General features: G+C 50.1%; 2 protein-coding genes and 1 pseudogene across 2 annotated transcripts in view; 1 reads left to right on the top strand and 2 right to left on the bottom strand.

Annotated features, from left to right (window-relative positions):
- The window catches only part of LOC114507468 (GTPase IMAP family member 7-like), a 265,099-nt gene that overhangs the window by 3,552 nt on the left and 236,565 nt on the right, over window positions 1-24,982 (bottom strand). The gene's annotated exons all lie outside the window — the stretch shown is intronic.
- On the top strand, window positions 16,827-18,212 carry LOC114507467 (GTPase IMAP family member 1-like). Its single transcript, XM_036010291.1, has 2 exons — window positions 16,827-16,835; window positions 16,964-18,212. Exons 1-2 carry the CDS (start codon window positions 16,827-16,829, stop codon window positions 17,747-17,749), a joined length of 795 nt encoding a protein of 264 aa, XP_035866184.1. The 3' UTR covers window positions 17,750-18,212.
- LOC114507466 overlaps window positions 22,704-24,982 on the bottom strand; it is a 199,746-nt pseudogene continuing 197,467 nt past the window's right edge.

Genomic DNA, 24,982 nt, shown 5'->3' with positions numbered 1-24,982 from the left:
AAAGCATCTCCCTGCTCTGCATGTCGACACACAAAGGGGAAGAGTCAGGTGTTCATCTGTGTCTCTCACACGCCTGCTCCTCGTGGAGATGAGAGAGAGCTTGAGGAGAGCATTCTTTTCACAGGATTATTCCACCCAATACAAGAGGAAGGAGTGACAGCATTTGAGTGCCATCACTTGTGACCCTTAATGAGACTGAGGCAGCCATTAGTGTCAGTTAATGTCACAGACAGACTGACAACCAGCTGTCATATGCCTTCTGATGGGGGTTCATTGCTGCACCTGTGAAGCATTTTCCCCAAGATTAGACCAACTAGAATCTGACCATGTTTCCCCTTCGGAGTAAATTCCCACAAGCACTGGAACAAGAGGAGCAGGAGAGCTAATACCTTTGATGGAACCGTCAAGACACACACTGCCTGATTCTGCTGGACAAGAGACCCCCCTTTCTTACCCAGAGAAATCTCTCAGACAGCAACAGGGAAGGTGAGAACTGATATATTAAGTTAAGTTTAAGAGACATCAAATAATTGCAATTTATGGATCTTATTTGAATCCAACTCAAACAATTTTTAAAATTATGAGACAATCAGGAAAATCCAATTGCAACTGATTTTTTAATTCTATTTGTTTTTTGAAGTCTGAGGATGGCAGTATTTTTCGAAGGTTTCACATATTTACTGAAAAACTGAAACAATGTCTGATATTCCCCTCAAAACCCGTGGGGCGGGGAGGGAGTAGCGAGTCTGTGGGTGAAACCAGATCAGCATCACCTGGTGATTGGTAATGCTTGGTCTAGGTCCATGGAAGTTCCCTGTATTACTCCGGTCATCTTTGAATAACATAAAATATTTCCACAGTAAAAAATTTACCCTGGTGTAGCATAACCACTCCTGAGCACCCCAATAAATTATTTTACATTATCTCATTTATTGCCCAAAACTGACCTGCAAGGAAGTTCATTTTAGTATCACATTTTCATCCTCACCTGAGGATCCATTTATTGATTTTAGTAGAAAAGGAGGGAGCGAGAGAGAAGGAGACAAGGATATGAATGGGAAACATGGGTGGGTTGCCTCCTTTCGCACCCCAACCAGGGATGCGCCCTGTCCAGGTATCGAACCCATAGACTTTGGGTGTGGGGGACAACACACCAAACAACAGCCACCCAGCCAGAGCTTCATTCTACCTTACACAATGAGGACACGATGTGGCTCAACTATGCTGAGATACTCGCCCAAGGTCACGGTGCTCTCAGGTGCTGGGCAGAGCAGGGGCCCAGTTGGAGCCTGTGTGACTGCAGCCTTCCCCCCACCACGGGCCACAGGGCCTCTGTCTGGCTCCTTCTCAGGCCCCAGACTCTAAAACCACACCCATCAGGTCCAGACAGGCAAGGAGGTGCACCCCCTCTCTCCCAGAACCGAGAACTGTGGGGATGCCAGGCGGTGGGAACAGGGGGTTTCTCTGAGCTGCTCCCGCACAAGAGCCCTGCACCCCCTGCCCCATCTCCCCCCAACCCAGCCCTGCACCCCCTCACTGCCCATGTCATACGGTGGGGCCCCAACTTCCCTCTGCTGAGTGACCGACCCTGCGTCCTAGGTTCCTCTGCACCAGGGACCTGGCCCACCCCTGGAGGGTCTCCAAACAGCCTAGAATCCTGATCTTGGCAGTGGACAGAGGGGTTTGGACAGCCTGGTTTCTACATGGCCATCAGCCCTGCACACCTGCTCTGGGGACACAAATTTCCCATCAAGGGACAAGGAAGGCTCCTCAGCAGCATCAGTGTTCACCACACCAGCAAACACATGAAGGCATCCCTGTCAGCACACATGTCCTGTCAGTATGAGACCCAGGACATTGTGTTCATACTACAGCTCCTCACTCCCCTCCCCACCCCCTAGCACTACCCTGGCACAGCACGCTCCTCCTGCTCTGAGGCTGGCACCATCCCTGCTCCCTCCTCAGACCATACTCAACTCCTGCATGCACCCTGGCCCCACTGCCCTCCCAGCCAGGCTCACCTTCTGTTCAACACGCTGGCCAGTTCCCAGGTTTTCCCCAATGAAACTCTTACAGCTGCTGCTTTTGCTTTAACTATAAGGACACAGTGTTCACCCCTCCCACCCCCAAGCACTGAGCCAGGAAGCTGAGATTGGGTGGAGCCAGTGGAGGAACTGTTTGCCTTTAAAGAGACAGAAACAGTGTCCCTTTAGTTGGTGGGGGTTTCAGTTTTCCCAAGTTCAAACCTTGGGCTCCATGTGACCGCTCCCTCCTGAACATAGCTCCAAAGCTATGTTCAGTATTTGGGTGACAGTGGTGGATCCCAAAGGCCCTTATCAAATGACCCAAGCCTTGCCCAGAAAGCCAGGCACAGCATGTGGTCATTGTCACTGTGCAGTGGGAGGTGATGGTGGGCTGATTCTGGAAGAGGCAGTCGGGCAGGTGACTTGGGGCTCCCTCAGGAACTGCTAGTGATTGTCTGCTGTGGGCTTTGAGTCCAGGCTTTCAGGAGGGTCTCAGTTCCTCATTCAGGAATTACGGACCTCAGTGAGGAGCAAAGGGATCTATGCTTGGGAGCCACGGGGAAGAAAGGAAGTAGGGTTTGGGGAAAAGTCTCTGTGACCACACAGCCTCCTTGGTTTTTTCATAAGCTCCGTGCCAGCTTGAACTTGCCCAGAAACTGACAGGTACAGATGTTCCTAGGGAGAAGACACAATTCCCCTTCCAACTCCTCTGCCTTCCCTGACTCCAGACCCAGAAGGAGGCACCTATCTGAGATTCACCCAGTGGACAGATGCCACAGGCTCTGCAACTGCTTTCCGGTGACAGGCGGATTGTCAAAGCTCTCATGGTGGGCATGACGTTCCAGTCGCCTCCTGCATCACCATTAAATATTAATTTTTATTATATATTTGTTTCAGTTGATTGAGAAATTTAATTGGTTAATCTTAAAAACATTTGGGGAGGTACTAAGAGGACCAGATGTGGCAGGAAGTAGGGGACAATAGGGTGGCTCCCCCGAGGGTAGCAGCAAGATTTGGAAATGAGGGTGTTCATGACATGTCATTGGTCTGGAGCATTGGACCAATTATTGGTGTTAATGACTCAGTCACCGTGAAGATCCCAGGTAACAGTTTCCTGACTTCCAGCAGACACAGAGCAGGACCAGCTTGAAATTCACAGGGTCTGGCATGAAAGGAAAAGCCAGACCCTTTGTTCAAAAATCATAAACAATTTCAAGATGTTTTGACAGAGCCCAGACCTACTTGAGGGACCCCTCTCAGCACAGGGCCTTCAGCAGCCCCACAGGTCACTCCCCAGGGGGCTGACCCTGACCCTGCTGCATGGGTGTGACTCAGCAGCACAGCCAGGACCTCATCTCCTGTTCAACCTGTCCCCCCATGGCCCAGTCTCAGGTCACTCTGCACAGTCCTTGAGTGAACCCTGTCCTGCCAGAAGCTGCCTTGTGTGTTTTCCTGGTGAGCTCCTTGTTCTGCAGCTATGATGCTCAGGTGCGCTGTTCAGTTCCTCAAAGGTAGAGGGAAGAGGCTGAGAGAATCCACAGGTGCTGCAGGGATGGGACACAGGTCTCAGATGGGAACAGCCTTGAGGCCATTGGTCACAGAGAAGCCCCTGGAATACGGCAATCCTGCCATAACTGTGACATAGGGGAGAAGGGGTCTAGGAGACTGTGACAGAAGGAGGGTTGTCTCACCTCTCTCCTCACTGTTCACATGCCCAGGCTCTTCTTCATAAGGGGCTCCTGTCCACTTCCAGCTCTGCCATGAGCCACCTGTCCCCCTGCTTCTGGTCCCCACCTGCGACTCCTGAAGTTGCTCTTCCCACTCCCCAGATGCTGCTCCTTCCACACCGTCAGAAGCAAGGACATGAATTTTGTAGAAAGTCACAGCATCATTTTGTACAGTTGCCTTTATTCTTTTCCCCTTTTTATTATTTACATCATATGCACACACAGTGGGTGTATATGAATTTTTCAAAGGTTGGGTTATGAAAAAACATTTCTTCACGTTTTATCAGGGTCTGCTTGTGGAGCTGAGGACATTTTCTGCTGCTGTGATCTAGATGAACTCAAACCTCAAACCTACTATAGCATCACGGAAATAACAACAGGAGGTGAAGGAATGGCCACTCACACTGTCCTGACTCCCCAACGAATGAACAGTCAGCCTTGGTGTGTCGGTTCCATATTGTTGCCATAACAAAGTGCCAATAACCTAGTGGCCTAGGACAAAGTGAATACATTCTCTTACAGCTTTGGAGGGCAGGAGCCTCAAATCAGTCTCACAGAGATAAAGTGAAGGTGTCATCAGGGCTGGTCTCCCTGGAGGCTCCAGGGGACAATCCCTCTCACCTCTCCCCCTTCTAGAAGCTGCCAGAGTTCCTTGGCTTGTGACCGCATCACTCCAGTCTGGGCTGCTGTCATCACATGGCTTCTTCCTCCTTAGATCATCCTGCTTCCTCCTCTCAGGGCCTTTGTGGTTCCATGTGGGTCCCACTCAGAGAGTCAAGGACAATCTCCCTGTCACCCCACCATGAATGATCCTCATCTACAAAGACCCTTTAGCAATGAGGTGACATTCACAGGCTCTGGGGATTGGACACAGCTTCCCTCAGGGAGCATAAGTTAACCTCTCTTAGCTCCCATTCCCGATGGTACAATGAGGAATGTACGACAGAGCACACTGACAGCCATTCGAAGTAGGGGTAGAGTTGAGTGGGTGCTGGGGTGGATGGATTGAACCAAAAATAAAAAATAAGGAAAAAACTCATGAACACAGACAACAGTGTGGTGATTCCCAGGGGAGGGAGGAGGGGGCACGTGGAGGCAGGTGTAGGGGAGATAAAGGGTGATGGATGGAGACCTGACTTGGGTGGTAATCACACAGTACAGGGTACAGATGATGTGTTGTAGAATTGTGCACCTGATCCCTGTGTCATTGTGGTTCCCAGTGCCACACACAATAAAGCCAATAAAGGGGACCGAAAAATAACAAAATGTAGAACATGGAGCTTTTCTTTCACTGTGTTGGCATTGGTTCCAGGAAGTGGGTGCTGCTGTAAACAATACCTCCTGTGTGGCGGTGGCTGTGGACTTGGGGGTGGACAGGCACTGGGGGAACTCCAGGGCACATGGGAGCAGAGGTGGAGATGGCCTTGGAGGGACTTAGCTGGGAATTTGAATGTTAAAGGTGAGATCTCACATGAGAGTGAGGACCCTGTCATTGGACCCCTGAAGAAAGGGGGAGGGGTTCCAGAGTCAGGGATGGGAGAGTCAAGGAGTCCTGTCTGCTGCTGGGTGGAAGGAAGGGCTTGTAAGTGATGGACTTGGAGTATTCAGCTGAGGAGTGTCCAAACTCACCGTGTGGGGTGCAGCCTGGTTTCTCCTTGTCAGAGGTGGAAGGCAAGAGGTCTGATCTTGGCAGCCTCCAGCCAAGGACCTCCAAGGGCTGACAGCTGCCACAAGAAACTGGGAACCAGCCAGGAAGGACCCTCCCCGGGCAGAGCCTTCAGAGTGAACAGAGCTCAGCCAACCTTTTGATGCAGGACTCCTAGGACTATGGGACCAGAACTTTCTGTGACTTTCAGTGACACTGAATGTGGAACAGTGTTTCAGCCACCCTCGGAATCTCGGAAGATGCCTTCCTCCTTTCCTCCCCATTTCTCCTGCTTCCTACTGTTTCTTCCTCAGCACAACTAGGGATATCCTCTCTGTGTGAGTGCGCTGTGACTCAAGGGTGTCCCTACCAGTGGCACCCACACACCTGGAAGACCCGGGGACCTGGGAGCAGGAAGTGCTGGTTTTCTCAGAAAGGCCTTGAACTCTGCCTGACCTGTGATTCCCCTACCACATCCTCTGTATGTTTACCCTTTCAGATCTCAGGCCCCCTACAAAGATGTCTATGGTTGTCCTCAAGTTATAAAACTTGAAAACAAAACCAAAAATAGTTTTGTTTTGAGAGAGACAGAGGAAGTGAGAGGCTCCTGAACCCTTAAATATGTGGGCCCTCATCCAGGCTGCTGTGGGCTCAGCACATCCCGAGACCCCCTCTGCATGACAGCAGCTCCAGACCCACTCGCTGAAGGAGTCAGACCAAATCCCACAGACACAGACCACAGTGGGGTGCTCACCAGGGGGAAGGAGAGGGGTGGTAAAGGGTAAAGGGAGTCAAATGTGTGGTGACAGAAGGAGACCTGACTGTGGGTGGAGGGCACACAGTGCAATATACAGATGATGTGTCAGAATCCTACACTTGAAATCTGTACAATGTTATTAACCAATGTCATCCCAATAAATTTAATTTTATAAAAAGAATAAAGATTTTTATCTAAAACATAGAGGAGGGCACTATCCCTTACAAAACAAGATAACACGAGCTTTCATCCATTGAAACACACAGGAGACAAAAGCCTGGGCTGACAGCACAGGATGACCAAAGTGTCTGACAATGTGTCCTCCTCCTTTAGCCCAGTGACACTGCTTTGTTCCCTGGGCTTCAGGGTCACCTGTCCTATGAGCACATCGGCACAGGTGTCTGCCATCAACCCATGAACTGCAGTCAGGAGGGGTGAGTGGCTCTGACCAGCCACTCTCAGGATCTGAGGCTTTGGGCACAGCCACTCCCCTCTGATCCCAGGTGTCTTTACAGATGGAAGACAGGGGGTGTCAGATCACTAAGTCCCATGTCTCCCAGAGAGTGACATCACATGACAGTGTCTGGTCCCTGCCCCATGAGGACAAGGGCCCCGACCCTCCCAGGGGTAGGAATCCTGAGCCCTGGCCCCACACACTCACTTCTTCTCAGATGTCGGTTGGTTGTAGTGATAAACCTGAGACAACAAACAGGGTTCTCCAAGGATCCCATGTGGATGGACCCATCCTGGGACTCTTGGCCTCAGGGCTCTGGAGTGAGGGAGAAGTATTACTATGGGCCCCTTCCCCCATGCTTTGAGTCCCAGGGGTCATCAGAGGGAGGAAGACTCACAGACAGTGACAGGTGTCAGTCACTGTCCATTTACCACTTGGCACCAACTGCCAAAAAAGCAAGAAGCAGGGACACAGGTGAGCTTTGCCCCAATGCTGCCATCTCAGCCCGGGCTCAGCTCCCTTTCTTACTCATAGGCCCGAGCTGGTGCAGCCCCTCCCTCCAGAGCCCACATGTCTGTGTGCACCTGCCCTTAATCTTCACCATCCCAAGATACCAGGGGCAGAGGGAGAGGAACCGGGGGAGAATTCAGAGGCGGCCCATCCATCTGGTAGCATCAGGCACTTGCCCTCTTTCTGGGATTTTCATTGGTTTCCACAATTTCCAACCATATCTGAGATTTTTTTTCGGTCTATTATGACATCTTTGGTTCCTTTATTCCAATACTACCATAAACACATGTTATATCTCTAAATTTTTATTTATTGATTTCTAAATTTTCATTTATTGATTTGAGAGAGAGTGATAGAGAAATAAACATCCATTTGTTGCCCGTGTATCCAAGCATTCTCTGGGTGACTTGTGTGCACCCTAACATCAGGTCGAACCCACAACCTTGGCACACAGGGCTGATGCTCTAAACAACTGAGCTACCTGGCTTGAGTAAAATAGATAAAATAGATGTTCTAAAGTACTTTATTACTCATGACAAATGCTATGAATATAACTGTAACAAGGAATAAAGGGACACTTTTAATGTATACCTCAGCATATACAACAGAAAATGTTTTATTTTTTCTCATAATCCCTCCTTTTTCAAAGAAACGAGCTACAGGGTGGTTTCTTGTGAATTCACCTGCACACAGCAAAGTGTCCGTCCTGCCTCAGCCACAGCCCTTTCCTGCCTCGTGTCCTCCCGATGCTGTTTGACTCGTCACTTCGAGTTGTGGTCACAGCACAGACCAGAGAGCTCGGTGACAGAGCTCATGCCCTATATTTGTATTTGCTGTGGTATGTTCAGAAGGGTAAGAGGAGACAGATTGGGCCAAGAAGAGCCCTCCCTGTGGACACCACACTGACATGTGCTCAGGACCAACTGGGACCCTTCCAAGTTTCGAGCCCCCTGAGGATGGGGCACAGGGCTTTTTCCAGGAGTCTCACACCCACACCGGGTCCTCATGCTGAGCCGGCATGACCCTGAGCACTTAGACTCTGACAGGAGCCTGAGAGCGGGCCCTCTGCTCCACGTTGGAACAAGTGCTCCCAGACGTTTCTGTCTTTCAACCTCCAACAACAAGGCTCTCTGAGCTGGGTAGTGAATAAGCAGCTGAAGAGCCTCATAGTTTTCTAATGGTGATGGTCATGAAGCAACATCACTTGAAAATCAGAATACAGAACTCGCGTCCGAGCTGTGCACAACCACAAAGGACTCTGTGGGAAAATAAGGAGACACCAGCATGTGTGTGTCTGATCCTCTGCGGGTCCAACGTTGGTATCAGTTGGAAAGCCAAGGACTCCAGATGAAGATTGCAACCTGGAGGACAATGGCAGCTGTCCCCAAGGTCCCCACTTCCCAATATTTCATTCAATGCCAAGACAGCACAACTAGAAGGGGAAGACAAGCAACACCAGATCCCTGCACTCAGCGGGAAGGATGGGGAGGGAGCCTGTTCGCTGCCATGTTTAGTCTGAAACCACTGACCGGGCTTCCTCTGCCAGCTGGCACGTGAAGCACCCTGCACACTCTTTATCAGTGGGACAACCACAGCTGGGGAACTTTTTCAGTTAAAGTCTCTAAAAGTTGGCCTATGTTTATACAGTTAATGAAAAATTGTTATTTGTTTTAATCTACTGAACGTTAGTGAGAGGAGTGGGAGTCCATGTGGTACCTGAGCCATGACTTTCTTCTCCCATCCCCCGTGCACCTTCAGCTCAGCTGGAAGGAAACCCCATTCTGGGCAGATGTGGCCGAGCAGACGGGGCCCCTCTACCCTGAGTTCTCATAGAGCTTGGTCCCTCACCAACCAGGGCAGGGGCACCATTTCTCACCCCTCCCGATCTGAGCTGCAGGATGAGTCCAGTGAGTGCAGCCAGCAGCTCCCTGCTGCTCCACTCATAGCTCACAGGATCCAGCCCAGGCCCAACAGTCTAAGAATGGGGGGACCCCTACTGCCCACACCCCAGCTCCCACATAAGATGGAGGGTCCCTCCTAGGAGGGGTGAGGTGAGAGATCAGAGGCTGCTATCCTCTGCACCCAGCCCCGAGCTATGCCTCAAGAGCAACATAGCAAACCCTATGAGGGGCAGCTAAAACAACACTTAGAGGAAAATTTGTAGATGGAAATTCATATGGAGCTACACTGAATAGAGAACAATGACCTCAAACCAATAACCTACTATTCCACATTAAAGAGTGATTGAGGCAGCAGTCTATACCTAAAACAGTCACAAGAACAATATCATAAAGAGTAGCATGGAAATTAATGGACTAGAGAATAGAAAAACACTACAGAAAACCAGCAGGACCAAAGCTAGGTCCTTTGGAAATAAATATCAACAAACTGACAGATCTTTAGCTAATATGACTAAAAACAGATAGAGAATTACTAAATCAGGACTAAAAAGGGGGATATTATTACTGAGTTTGTAAAAATAAAACAATTATAAAGAAATATCATAAATAATTTTATGCCCCCAAATTAGATAGCACAGATGAAATGGAAAAATATTCATGAACTACCAAAATTGACTCAAGGAAAAAATAGAACATCTAAATAGACCTATAATACATAAAAAGATTAAATTACTAATAAAAAATATTACCTACCAAGAAAAACCCAGGCCTAGGTGGCTTCCCTATACAGATAATATATCTCCTATGATTGTGGATGGAAAAGTCCTTCACAAAATACCAAAAAAAGAATCCAGCAATATGTAAAAAAGCATATACACCATGACCAAGTAGAATCTATCCCAAGAATGCAACACTGGGTTCACATCCAGAAATCAATCAGTGTAGTAAACCATACCAACAGAATAGAGAAGAAAAATGCATGATGATCTTTCTAGATTTAGAAAAGCACTTGACAAAACTGAGCACCCTTTCAAAATGAAAACACTCAACAAACTAGGAAGAGAGAGAAACTTCCAAACCCGCTAAAAGGCATCTATAAAGATCCCACAGCTGGTACCTACTCAGTGATGACAGAGTGAAAGCTCTTCTGGAAGATCAGGAATAAGACCGAGAGGCCTGCTCCTGCCACTTCATTCCCACTCTGCACAGGAGGGTCTGACCAGGGCCATCAGGCAGAAAAGACACTGTTCCAGACAAGAAGGGGTCGGCATCCCTCAGTCAGTCCACGGAATGTATCACATTCACAATGTGAAAGATCAAAGTTATTTCATCACCTCAATAAATAAAGAAAAAGCATTGGACAAAATCCAACATCCTTTCATAATAGAAACACTTAACACGCTGGGCACAAAGGAAATGTACCTCCACATAACAAAGCCCACATGTGACAAGCCCACAGCTAAGATCATTGAAAGTAAAAAGCTGAAAGCTTTTCTTCCAAGTTCAGGAACAACACAAGGATGACCACTCTCACCACTTTTCTTCCACATCCTACTGGAAGTCCTGGTCAGAGCAATTAGGGATGAGGAAAATAAAAGGCATCCAAACCAAAGACGAAAAAGTAAAATGGTCTCTATTTGCAAATGACATAAAGTTATGTAGATAAAATCCTAAAGAATCCACCAAAAAGAAACTGTGAGAAATAATAAGCACATTCAGTAAATTTTCAGGACACAAAATCAATATACAAATACAAAAAATCAGTTGCATTTTCATACAGTAATAATAATTTATCAGAAAGAGAAATTAAAAAATAATCCCACATATAATAACATCATAAAAATAAAATACCAAGAAATAAATTTAAGTTGAAAGAGGAGTTGAAAGACTGGTATATTGAAAACTATTAGATATTGCTAAAAGGAATTGAAGAAGACACAAGTAAATGGAAAGCTATTTTGTGCTTATGGATTGGAAGAATTAATATTTTTCAAATGTCCACACGACTCAGAGCAATCTACAGATTCAACACAATTCCTGCCAAAATTCCAATGGCATTTTCCACGGAAATAGAAAAAATCCTAAAATTTTTAAGAAACTCAGAAGATGCTGAATAGCCCAAGCAGTCTTAAGACAGAATAAGAAAGCTGGAGGTATCACGTGTCCTGGTTTCAAATAATATTACAAACTTATACTAATCAAAACATGATGCTATTGTCACAAAAACAGATACATACATCAACAGGGGAAAAACAGAGACTCAGAAATCAATGCTCAATTAATTTACAACAAATGAGTCGAGAACATACAATGGGAAAAGGAGAGTCTCTTTGATGAACGGTGCTGTGAAACGGGACAACCACGTGAAAAAGGAGGAAGCTGGACTCCAGTCTGACACCATACACAAAAATCAACTCCAAGGGACGAAGATCTGAACATATCACCTGAAACTATAATTCTCCTAAGAGAGAACAAAGGGTGTAAGCTCCTTGACATCAGTCTTGGTCATCATTGTTTGGATCTGACCCCAAAAGCAAGGAAACAGAAGCAAAAATAAGTAAGTGGGACAACATCAAATTAATAAGCTTCTGCAGAGCAAAGGAAGCCACCCACACAATGAAAAGGCAATCTACAGAACGGCAGAAAACATTGGCCAGTCATGTATCTGATCCGGGATTAACATGCAAAATATATGGGGAACCCTTATATCTCATTGGCAAAAACCAAACAATCCCTTTTATAAAAATGGGCAGACAGACTGAATAGACATCTTTTCAAAAAAGACATGTAAATGGCCAACAGAAAGGGCTGCCCGACATCACTGATTATCAGGGAAATGCGAATCAAGACCACAAGGAGACAGCACCTCACTCCTGTTTGAACGCCTATTGTGAAAAACACAAGAAACAACAAGTGTTGGTGAGGACGTGGGGGGAAGGGAACCCTTGTGCACTGTCCGTGGGAATGGAAAGTGGGGCAGCCACTCTGGAAAACAGCACGGAGAGTCACCAAACAACTGAGAACAGCACCACCACCTGCTCCACAAGGACGCCATCCACAGGGAACGAGCACAGGACCCCACAGAGGCCTCGGCACCTCCCTGCTCACTGCAGCATTACTCACAGCAGCTGAGGTGTGGGAGCCACCTAAGGTCCTGTGTAGGGTCCCATGGACAAAGGTCACATGAGAATTACGAGGGACAGAGTGTGCAGGAGGGGGCAGAAGTGGGTTTAAGGTGGTGAGCACAAAAACAGTAATTAATGAATAATGATACCAGATTAACCTGTATTTTGCACACTCACAAAAAAGGAAACCTACTCTTGCCCACCCATATATGTGTGTGTGATCAGCCATGAGAATCAGAAGGACATCCTTCCACTTGCAGACGGACCTGGAGGGCATTTGCTAAGTGAAGTTACTCAGACACGGTAATAAACACTGTATGACATCACTTTCAATGCCGGATTTTAAAATCCCAAACTCTCAGAGACGAGAGCAGTCTGGCTGCTAGCAGGGGCAGGCAGAGGGGGAATGGGGGACGGTGGTCAGACTGCACATCGGTCACTTAGCGATGAGTTAGTTCTGGGGATGAAATGCACCGCACGGTGGCTGGAGTTAATGACACTGTGTTCTGTCCCTGGAAGTTGCTAAGAGAGCAGATCTTCAGTGTTGTCGCCACAGAACAGACACAGGAGTCATGGGGAGTGGTGCAGGTGGTAGCACCCCAATGAATGCTACGGTGGTGATTGTCTTTGCCAACAGGTAAATGCTCAACCAGCACACTCTGTACTTTAAACTTCCACAACGTTACATGTCAATCACATCTCAGTAGAGCTGGGGGGAGTGGGGGGGACAATAGGTGGGGTTCAGTGGGCGTTGGGTTCTTCATTATCAATGATGAGCTGGCAATAATGGGCCGAAATCAGACTCCAGCCCATGAGCTTCAGATGAAGGTAAAGCCCTCACCATCTATGGGCAATGTCACCTCCAGGGAGTCTCAGTGAATCTGGTCCTGTCACGTGTTGTCCCTGACCTGCCCAGGCCCAGGCCCCATACCCCCATAACCCTGGGGCAGCCTCCTCCCTCTACACCAAACCTGTCTGCTTCCTCACCTTCCTCAGGTCTCCTGGCCCCCTGGCGGCAGACACCTGCAGAGGGGCTGGGGCGGCCCTGGGTGGGAGTGCTCCTCCCCTCCCTGGGGCCCTGTGCTGGACATTCGGAAAAGCCTTCCTTTCTACTGAGAAGCCAGAGACCCTGTCCAGGGCGTTCCTGGCAGACAGGGTTGCCTTTGTGGCACTGGCCCAAGGAAGGAGGCTCTGGAGAAGGCATTTTATAGGAAAATGCCTAGCAAGCAAAGCAGTTAAGACTTGTGGACAAGTCTAGAAGTGAATACAGGCCTCAGAACCTTACATGCTCTTGTCCCCTGAGGTTACTGCCCCTGGGGGGACAAGCTGTTGGTGTCACAGGGACCTTCAGAGAACACCACCATGGACCACAGCATAATTTCCCAGTGGGAACTCAGCACCTGCACTCTCTCAGTTAGGAGTGTTGCTGTCTCTTTAAGTTGTCACCCCAGGACCCACCCCCACCCCACCCCTGGGATTCCTGCTCTCTGAGATCTGAGAGGCAGGACACTTCCCCTGGTACCAGGAGGAACAGCCTGCTGCACTCAAACCACAGGACAGCCGTTGGTCTGGGGCTTCTTGGACTGTTGCCTCCCTGCAGGAAAGGAGAGCACCCAGGGGAGGAGGGCTGTGAGGATGGGGAGGAATGCAGTGTGGGCAGGAGGCTCCCTGAGTGAGTGGCTCTGGGCCAGAGGGCAGTGGAAGGAGCTTGGGGCTAGAAGGAGACATTCAGGACGCCCTGAGTCCCACACAGAGCAGATTATAGCTGCAGTTCCCCCAGCCCTGATGCCCACAGGACCAACCCTCTCCCAAGGGCTCCCCTCCTCAAGGAGGGAGGGGGTCGGCTGACTCTCCTACAGGGACAAAACTCCCTTGAGATGGCAGCACACTCTCCCCACGTGCGTATTCGCACAGGCAAGAGATTTCTGAGGACAGGGCTGCAAGTCTGCCCTGAGAACAGGAGACAAAGGGACAGTGGTCTGGGCCCCAGGCTGAACCGCCCAAAACACTGCACTCTGCTCCCAGGTGTCCACACAGGGTCTTGCTGGACGAGGCAGCCAAGGTCGTGAACTTGGTCTTCACACCCTTGCCCTAACTCTGCCCCTAGACACTGCTGCCAACCTGAGCTGCCAGGATATGTGGGCAGCTGAGCCCCTGAGCTCCCCCCGCTCCCAGCAGGACGAGGGGCTGGACTGGGGAGACCAACCCAGAGACCCAGGTCCAGACTGAGCGCCTCGGAATCACCGGCAGGTGGGGGCATGGGGCTGCTTATGTTCTGACAGTACAGACACGTGAACCAAACCCACTGAGAAATGCACCTTTCCCAGAGTCCCCTGGATAACGCCCAAACACGGGGGGTCAGAAGCCCTGGGCAAGGTGAGCACACCTGCCCCGAGGAGGTCTGACACACAGGGCCCTGCGTGCTTTCCGTTCTCCAGGGACCCCGTGTGTCCTGCAGCCCAGAGGCCGGGTGTCTGGAACTGCAGAGAACTTTCCAAATCCCACCCCAGACTCTGGGAAGTTCTGAAGGGACCCTCTAGGGCCCTGGGTGGTCCCTGTACCTTCTCTTCTCCATCTTGGACCAGGACCCTTTGCTTTCACTAAATTCCTGGTCTTTGCTCTGAATCTGTGGCTCTTTCTCCAGTTCTGCTCTGCTGCCATCCATGGGAGTGTGTTGATTCATAAGGTGGGGCCAGGGGTGGTGGGGGGTGAACAGTAGTGTCGGCTTGGAGGGGGAGGGGAGCTGTGTACCGGCAGAAATGCCAGCGCCTTTGGACTGAGGACCACTAGCCCGGCATCAGAGTCCTTTCCCCAGAGACAAGGTGTCCAGCCTGCCTCCATCTTGTCCTTTCCTTAGGTGGCTCCACCAGGAGCGAATGCAGTCACCTGCGGTCACCAGATGGAATTATACATGGACCATGCAGCGAGGACAGGGCTCAGACAGGGTGTGGGGGACACTGAAGGGTCACAATTCTGAGAACACAAGGAGGCTGGGAAAAGCCTGACATCTGCTCTCAAAGGGGGCAGCAGCCCACTGAGGGGGTCATTGCCCTGAGGCTGGAGAGCAGACTGAGGACAGAGGGGGCGCTGTGCTCGGGGACTCGGTGATCCCAGAAGGTTCCGTCGAGTTAATGATGCCTGAGTGGTGGAACCACCTGACATGAAGAAGCCACGTCTTTGGGGGCAGGATGTCAGGAGTCGGAGGCCAGTGGCCCAGGCTCTCAGGGACACCGATCCCATCAGACACACTGAGGCAGGACAAAGATTTGACTCCCCAGAGTCACAGGCTCTCCAGGTCACCTGGGACATACAATTCTTTTCCGGTTTCCATAACCCCAATTCCAACTCCCATCCTGTGTGTCTCCCAGCCAACCCCACTAAGTGGTTCCCGCAGTCACTGAGCCTCTCGTCTGGTCTCCCAGTTTCCCAAAGACTCCTGGGAAAATGTAGCATCCACAACTTTGGTCCCCAACACAGAGCTACCTGGGAGAAATTAGCATCTGAAGCCTGGTCACTGACCTGAGTCACTGCCACAGCCTCTCCTCAGCCTTTCGCCCTTGTCGGCCCTGAACAGACAGACCGAGCTCAGCAAACCTCTCCCACTGTCAGCCCCGCTGCCCAGCCCTTCCAATGTTGCTCCCTCAGGTCCCATGTTCGGGGGGGCGGGGACCATGACTGTGTCACTGTGCTGTCAGCAGCTCTTGGAGGTAGTTGCACCATTTTAATGAACCAATTGTGTTTGGGACTCTTCCAGCTAAGCATGGGAGGACGGAGGATGGCAAGAGATGAGGAAAACGCCTGGGGTAAGAGCACATCTCCCACTGTGAACTTGCCCCCAGGTGTGAGCTCTGGGTAATGATGGAAATGGGCGACCTCAGGACTGAACACGCAGGCCCTACAGGGCACCCTGAGGTTTGAAGGGCAACACAGCAAGAGTCCTGACACATGCACTGTAGCTGCGTCCCTGCTCCTGCCCCTGCCCAGCTGGGAGGCACTAACTTCTTTCCCCGGCCTATGCACCCCCCCCCCCACCAGTGTAAAATGCAGACACTAACCCCACCTGACCCCACAGAGGAGGGTGGAGAGGGCATCAGCTCCTGCACTGGAGGGGGTCACGCACCAGGTAGAGGGTTAGAAACCCAGGGTGGAGGGGCAGACAGGTGTCTTATTAGTAGGCAGCAGGGTTAAGAGAGAGGGATGGGGAGAGGGGAGAGGAGGGAGAGAGGCAGAGGAGGAAGGAAAGAAGTGATGTCACTAACCCCCAACACCCCCAGGAGGAAACAACACCACACTATTATTCCCAATTTTGCACAAAGGTTTAACACTTAGATGAAGCAACTTCCAAAGTGGCACAGCCGGCCCCTGGCGGGGCTGTGAGGCAAGCCCCGGGTGTCTGGGACTCCACACAGCCCTTCATGTCCAGGCCCACTGCCCACTGCTGCCCTCTTCCCTGGGCAGGACCCTGGGGGAGTGTGGCAGAGGCCACTGATGCTGCCCGCAGGGACAGCTCTGCACCATGGGGACGACCAGGGATGATGCAGGGGAGGCTGTGCCTGGGACTAGAGAGGGACGCGCTCTAGAGGAATACCCACCAGGTGGTGAGCATCTCCAGGTGCTCATGGTGAAGCTGAGAGGACAGGGGTGGATGGCGAAGGTTCCCTGGGGTTGGGACAGCTCTGACCGATGACTGCAGTATGGGTTTGCTTGGACAGCAGAGTTGAAATGCTATTGTTCTCCTTTGTTACAAGGGCTCTGGGGTTTGGGGGTGGGGGGACCAGGTAACCAGGATACCTAGTTGCTTTAGGGTTTGAAGCTCACAGACCACCTGTCCTCCACGTTCCGACGACAGCACATGGGGCCTGCCAGAGCGCAAGCTGAGGCTCATCCTGTCAGGGAGGACAGGGGCGGGGAAGAGTGCCACTGGGAACAGCATCCTGGGCCAGAGGGTCTTTGTTTCCAGGATCAGGGCCACCTCAGTGACCACAACCTGTGAGGTGGGGAACTGCAGGTGGCGTCAGTGGCACATGGAAGTCATGTACACCCCGGACCTTTTCAGCTCCCAAGTCCCCAAGACAGATCCGGGATTCCAGGAGCGGACGCGCTGCTACCTGCTGTCAGCACCAGGGCCCCACGCAGTGATCCTGGTGACTCAGTTGGGCCACTTCACAGCGCAAGACCAGCAGGCCCTGAGCGCGCTCAAGGACCTGTTCGAGGACCACGTGACAGCACGCACCATTATGCTGTTCACACACAGGGAAGACCTGGCAGGGGGCTCGGTGCAGGAGTTCGTGCGTGACACGGACAACCGTGCACTGCGGGGGATGGTGGATGAGTGTGGGGACCGCGTGTGCGCCTTCAACAACCGGGTGGTGGGCACAGAGCAGGAAGCCCAGGTGCAGGAGCTGCAGGGGCTGGTGAAGCACCTGCTGGTGGCCCACTCCAGTGTCCCCTTCACCAACAAGGTGTACCACCTGGCACAGAACCTCACCAAAAAGAACAAGGACCAGGAGGAGCAGAAGCTCAGGGTGGCCAAGAAACTGCAGGACCGCCAGCAGGCCTGGTGGAGACAGCTGTTCAGGGAGCTGGGTGGCAGACAGAGAAGATGATCCGGGCCCTGCTGCTGGGCACCCTGGTCAAGGTCTGGCTGCTGCTCACCAGACACCAGCCTGAGGCCCAGATCGGTCCTCAGTGACAGGCTGTAAACAGGACCTTGTCCCACCACCTGACAGTCATACTCATCTCTGCTGTCTGTGCCTCCAGGGTCTGCAGGCTTTGCCCGTGTCCCTCACCTGGCAGTAATCTACCAACGACAAAGTCCTACCAGGGCCCGCTGCCCACCTCCCCGCATCCCTGCCCTGTGACCTGGCCTCTCTGGGCTCCTTTCCTACTTAAGCCAAGTAACTGTTGTTGCTTTTCCTGGTTTCTGCTGACCTCAGGCTGTGTCCCCTGTCACTGAATCAGCCCCAGTGTCCACACCAGACCAAGTATGGGAACCCACACAAACCCTCAGTCCATTCCCATTTGTTTCAGTTGACCATGAATTGAATGAATAAATGCACTGGACATTCACCTTGTGTTGTCTGACATCAGTATTTGTAGGTGTCAGTTCATCCGCCTGACACTCACATTGAACAAAGGCACTGCTCTGTCATCCCCGCCCCCACCTGCAAAACCACGCTCACTCCCAAGTGCAGAAAGACACACCCACCCACTAAGGTGTGTGCCCACAGGAAGAGAAGACCCTGAAGAACTGTCCCTCTGTTACTGCAGGAGACATCTCCCCAGGGGAGTCTGCGTCACTATGAGACCCCTTAGCAACCTGAATGCAGAGGCTGCTGAAGCCCAAGGAAACTTGAACTACAGACTCAAGTCCCTGGGAGCCACAGAGACCCTGAGGAGAGTCTGCTTCCCCAAAGGACTTTTTTCACTGGCTGGCACACTCATAGGGTGGGGTGTGCTTTTCCACTCCGGGGTAAAGCCAAAAGAATTAACAGGGTTGAAGATTTTTATTTCAATCTCATAATCAAGGGCAGACAGGCCTAGGTGGGCTGAGCATTGGTGACACCATGGTGGGCAAAGTGTCAGCCCCCCTGTGCCATGCAGATCCGGGAGGGTCAGCTCCAGGCCCAGGTAAAAGGAGCCAGGTTAGCCAGCTCATCTCTGCACCCACGCTTGCTCTGCCCCCGGGGTCTCCACCCTCACACACAAACTGAAGCTCACCCCGGATCCTGCTGGGAACCTGTGGTGTCTTCTGCCCGGTGCTTCATAGACAGGAAGTCCCAGGTCACTGATGCCCTCACGTCACTGAAGGGACACGTCAAAGGGCAAATAATCGGCAACAGCTGAGCATGCAGTGGAGCCAGAGGCCCACATGCCCCACCTGGAGCCACCGCAAACACGAACGGGAACCCAACGCCAAGGCCAAGACTCAGCACTTCCTCTGCTGCCACCATCACTCTGCTTCCAGGGTCCTCCACAGATCCCAGCGGGGGCCCTGACGGGGAATCTGGATTCTGGATTCTTTGTCCACTTTCCAATATCTTTTCAAAGGAACCAACAGGAAAAGGCTACCGTTGTCCCTTTGCTGAGGTGGGAGATGGTCAGTGGTAAACAAATGAGAAAGAAAGAAAAGCAAAGTGTCCAGTGGGAGCAATGAAACACGTGATTCTTGCCCTTTGGTTGGGGAGGGATGAGCCCAGAGGCCCCCCAGGGACAGCGATACAGCTGCTGGGATGCAGGGAGGAGCCCCCAGGGGTTTCCTTACACAGAATACAGTCTGGTCTTGCCTTAATCTGAACCTGACTGTCTTATAGCTGGAGCATTTGATAATTTACATCTAACACAACTACTGATATGGTTGGGTTTCAACTCATCCTTTTGCTACTTGTTTCTGTTGTCCCACCTGTCCCTTGTTTTCCTTTTTCAGCCTTTTTGGTGAATTTTAAAATTTCCCTTTATTTCATCAACTGCTTTATTAGCTGCACCTCATGTGATTTTCCCAGTGGTTGCTCCGTGATTGACAGTACGCACCTTTAACCTACATTCTACCTCCAGTGAACAGTCCATCACAGCACAAGTCCTGTGAGATCTCTGCAACATTCTACCATTGCTTCCTCCCTCCCCATTTATGCACTATTGTTGTTGTACCTTTTACAGTTACATAAAATATAACCTCAATCTACCCTTGAGTGCTGGCCTAAGAAGCAAAGGGTCACTGGTTCAGTTCCCAGTCAGGGCACATGCTGGGTTTCTGGTCAGGTCCCCAGATGGAGGCATGTGAGAGGCAGCCACACATTCATGTTTCTCTCCTGCTCCTCACCTTACCTTCCCCTTTCTCTAAAAATAAATAAATAAAATATTTTTTAAAAACACCTTTAAATGGAGAGACAGTAAAAGAAATTATTACTTTGGTACTGGAAGGTTTTGTTGGAAATTTTTAATAAAAGATCAAAACACTTTTCCAGCACACTGAACATGAAAGATCTCGCATGCAGGCATCAAACCGTTGCCCATAGAAGACAGTTTTAATAATACGAAACAATAACTGATTTAAAATTTGCAAATTTGCAAGGTTTTTTTACAATTGACAATATATATTTGAATGCTACATATAAACTTTCAACCATAAATGCTGAAAGGCCAAACAAAGAGGGAGGACCACCCTGACCAGTGTCCACTGGTGATGTCCAGTGGAAAGTCAGCTTCCCAACGATGCTGACCCCAGAGCACCTGGTTCTTTCCAGCCACAGAGAAAAATAAAAACAAACCTCTGGATCTGCCTGGTGGCTTCATTGGTTGGAGCATCGTCCTGTACACCAGAAGGTTTTGGGTTTGGTCCCCAGTGGGCACACAGGGGAGGCAACAGATGGATGCTTTCTCTCTCTCTATCTCTCTCTCTCTCTCCCCCACAACCTCCACTCTCTCTAAAATCAATAAACACACCATCAGGTAAGGAACTTTTCAAAAAATGCTCTGAATCCTACGTCACAGAGAGATAATGGCTGAAACATCCATATAGATTTCCCCTCCCTCCTGAGAACCCAACATTGCTGCCTTGAGTCAGGGAAAAAAATTTTAAAAAGAGAAGAAATAGCAGGAAGAGGTAAACAATGTCCCTTCATTGACTGAAATGAAGGACACAGTCAAAGCAAACAATAACACTGAGGAAATTACATTTTTCCTCTCAGTGCTCTAAGGAGCCCCAGTGCCCCAGGGTGCAGCTGGACAGGGTGCGTGTCCTGAGGTCCCTATGGGGGTCACATCTTGATTGACCTTCTTCCCTTCCTTTGCCCTTCCAAACAGATTCCAGCAGGGATTTGTTTCATTGCATAACCTCTTCTCCCAATGTTGTCACTTTTCACCTCCTCCCTCTGATGTTGTCCCCTCCGGACTCCCACAAGCAGTGACACCACTCCCAGGGAGGACTTGGGGTGAGTCTGGTGGTCCAGCCCTGCTCCAGCAAGTCTCTATCACATTCCTCCTCTTCTCCTTTTTCCCCAGAGCAACCCTCTCCCTCCCCACCTGCTGCCTGCCACACCCTCCCAAGTGTTCTTCTTTAGAGCTGTAGGGGAAGTGAGATATAAGACATCTGCCCTATAAATATTATTTATATTGTGTGTCTTAAAGAATTCCCAAAATCTATGAAGAATGCTGTAAACTTGGGGAGGAAAATTCAACATGTGCTATAGGTTTGTTCAAATCTTTTGAACCTGTCAGATGAGAAACTGAATCGCCCTTTGGCACCAGTCCCTCATGGTGGGAGCATCTGCTTCAGACTGCAGGGGCAGACCCTGATGGAGACTGATCACCAACGGGGCCGATGAAGAACATTCCCTGGCCCCTTCCCTGTGATGCAGAGAACACGGCAGAATCACCTGTGGTGCCACGTGTAGGACGGAGGAGTCAGCACAGCTGGATAGTCCACGTGAGAATTCACTTTCTAGCTGACCTTCCTATGGAAACGTCTCCATCTCATCCAAGACACCAATAGGACTCGCCTGTCAGATGCTGGTGTGCTTGGAACAAAGTGTTCATTTTCTTTCCTCCCCACTTTGTACCAAGTCCCTGGTGTCTACCAGGCCCTCACAGAATATTCCTCCCCTCACCGTTTGGAGAGTTGGTGAACCAATTTGGCTCAAGGAATACTTCCCCAGCACCAAGTCCTTGCTGCTCTTAGAAGAACTTTCTGGGCTCCTCCCCCCTGGTGCTTCCCTCTGGGATCTCAGTCATGTGCCACTGTCCTCTGTCCATTGTGTCCATGTCTTGCAGACCTGCAATTCAGTTCTGTGTCTGGCCCCACAGTAACAGCACGTATGGAACTTTCTGTAGCCTTTAGTTTCATCACTGAGATTTTGGAAGTCACAGGTAGAGGTCCCCCAGGCAGCACCAGGCATTACTGTACCAAGCTGATGGCTTTCCATCTGGAAGGGGGAAGGGCTTATCCTACAACCCAAGAAGAAGAGACACTTCATAAATTATCCCCCTCTGCCAAAGCCAAAGCAGTCAGTGTCTTTCAGGATGTGAAATCATTTCTTACTATTATGTTTACTCTTCAAAAAAAGGAATGAGACCATCCTCTCTCCATTTTGGCCAATGGTGACTGGACCTGACCTGCACTGTGGTCCCTTGGTTCATTCTCTGGGCAGACCACCGACGTTCCCTTTGGGCATGTGACCACCAGGACGTGCGGGTTGAACATGGAAATGTGCTTTGGCAAATCTTAGAAATTATTTGCATAGGTGTCCCCAGAAGAGAGGGGATAGATTTCAACTAATGTTATCCATATATTAAAGGGATCTCATTTGTAATCAGGGAATGTGCACCGGTCTCAGAAACCTTGGTTACACATAATATCCCCGGGCACCTTATGAGCAAATCCAAGAAGAATGTGGTTGTTGATGGGCAGAGGGGTTAAGAGCAAGGAGAGACCTCTTAGCTGGTAGACACACCAAGCTCCAAAGTCATCCTGAGCTTTTAGCAAAAAGTGAAATTTATCCCTGTGCTCTTAGAAGCTTTGGTGGTGTTTCCTAAGGTAAAAGATTTTCCCTTTGCACAAATATAAGAGAAGAGAAAAGTTTTATTATAGTAACAGCAAGCAAACAATTCAGGGGGTGGGGCAGCAGTGTGAGGACCACCCTCCCAGCAGGGAGTCATCGGGGTGCAGGGTGATGGAGGTGCAGTGGCAACAGCTGGCTTCCTAAGAAAAGGAGAGAACTAGTCATTCAGCAACATGCTTTGGTTGAGGCTGGTCACAGAGTTTCTACACGAACATCTGAATACTCCAAACGATGCTCTCTAGCCTGTTGAATTTGTGTCATTTGTCCTTTCTGGCATGTTACTTCTCTGAGTTCTCAGGGATCTGTCTTCAGACAGGTCTTTGTTCTTCAGTGGGCCATGCATAAGGAAGAATTTGAGTCCTTCCGTAAAAATGTAATTCAACAAATTTATGCTTCTCAAGAAAAGTATTCTATAAGCATCTCTATCTATAGATTACTGAACACAAAGAATTGATTTCACTAACCACATGAGTAAAATAGCTCTTGAGGTTGTAGAAGCAAGAATAAGGAGTAGAAGCCACAGACAGAGATTATCTGCCAATCTACAAAAAATCTGGAGGACAAAGGGTTACTAGGGATAAATAGAGCCAGCTTGATGTCACCAACTTTTGGTCTCCTGCATTCCTTTTCTCTGAGTGTCTGAGAAAGAGTTCAGATCACAGGGGCCATCTGTACATTCTGCCTTGGAGTTTTACAGAGTGGGCTCGTGTCCCTCCCCAGTGAAGTCAATCAAACGTCCACCAATGGCCAACAGTGAACTTTCCTGCCCTCCCTAGTCCTGAGAGCCTGAGGGACCCAAACAGGGAGGTCTGACTTTGGGGAATGAGTTCTGTGGGGAAGGGGCCCCTGAAAATATGCAGGAAATATAGGCAGATTTTCTTTTCTTTTCAAGGAGCCTGAAGAAATATTCAAGAATCAAGCCAGAAACTCTCAGTGCTCCCATGATGATGTCAATGCTCTCATGCTCCACTTCACCCCTGGCATTTTCCTGCCTGGAAACATAGTGCTTTTCCCTTTCTGCCAATGCCCTCTCCATTTCTGCCTTTCTCTTTTCCCACTCCAGGCTATCCTTCAGGTTTCTGATTTTCTCCTCACATTTCTTTCTTACCTGCCTATTCTCTTGCTCCAGCTCAGCTCTGCACTGCTCTTGTATCACTCAGAACTGTTTCAGAATCTCCTCCTCAGCCCTTTGGTACATCTCGTTAGTGTAGAATCCTTCCTCGTTTTCCATCACCCTGCACCAGACCAGGTCCAGCAGCTGTGCCCTCTGGGCCTCCTGCTCAGCCCCTCTGGCCTTTTTGTTAAACATACAGTGATGATCCTTGAACTCCTTCATCAGATCCTGATTGCATTTTGGAGCTTCCTCTAAGTAATCACAGAACACCATGTCATCCAAGTCATCCTTCCGGGTAAATATGAGAATCATGTGTCTCCTAGCTCTGGGGCCTAACGTCATCAGCACATCTCCACAGCCTGTTGCTCCTGTCTTGAGTACTGGCCCAGTGGGACCACGAGGAGCAGTGCATGAGGCCCCAGGGACGTCAGGAGGATGCAATGAACAATATCCGGTGTCAGCATCCAGCACCTTGGCATGGAAAAGTCGAGGTGTGTCCACGACCACAATTTCTCTCCCAGTCCAGGTGTTACTCCCTTTTTCAGAGACCTTGGTGATGGATTTTGCTGCGATGCTGGAGTGAAACACTTTTTTCCCGAGGATGCTGTTTTCTGTGGCACTTTTTTGCAACTCCAGTCTTACCCACTAAGACTAGTCTCAGTTGTGACTCTCTAGGGTCTTGGTTTCCAAGCCCTGGGACATCAGAAAATAAAGCCACAGCATTAGGATTGACCTCCAGCATCCCCTCTGCAGTACCCACACCCACCTGTGCCCGTCTCTGTTGCCTCATCAGGTCCTGTCCGTGTGTGACCCCTGCACTCACAGGAGCTCTGAGGAAGCTCTTCTGCAGGAATCAGAGAACTCCCAGCCCATCTCAGGAGAGCCTTGGGCTGCTCACTCTGACCTTTGGCAGATAGGGCCCCAAAGGAAGGTGCCCATAGGTGTAAGTGAGAACTCTGAACCACTGTAGGTGCTGTCCCTCCTAAGCCAAGGCAGCAACTGACACAAAAGCTGACTGTGGGACATCATAGCAGAAGATCCTCTAACCCCCACATCATAGTCACAAGGGACCTTTTCTTCTTCCCAAGAAGAATCCAGCGGGGGGGGGGGGGTAGGGGGACATTCAGGCCCTCCCTCCTTGTAGGGTGAGAAGGAAACCTGAGCAGAAA

Source organism: Phyllostomus discolor, chromosome 10 (assembly GCF_004126475.2).
Source record: "Phyllostomus discolor isolate MPI-MPIP mPhyDis1 chromosome 10, mPhyDis1.pri.v3, whole genome shotgun sequence".
NCBI lineage: Eukaryota > Metazoa > Chordata > Mammalia > Chiroptera > Phyllostomidae > Phyllostomus > Phyllostomus discolor.
Note: the sequence above shows the minus strand (reverse complement) of the source record. Positions and strands in the feature narration are given on the sequence as shown.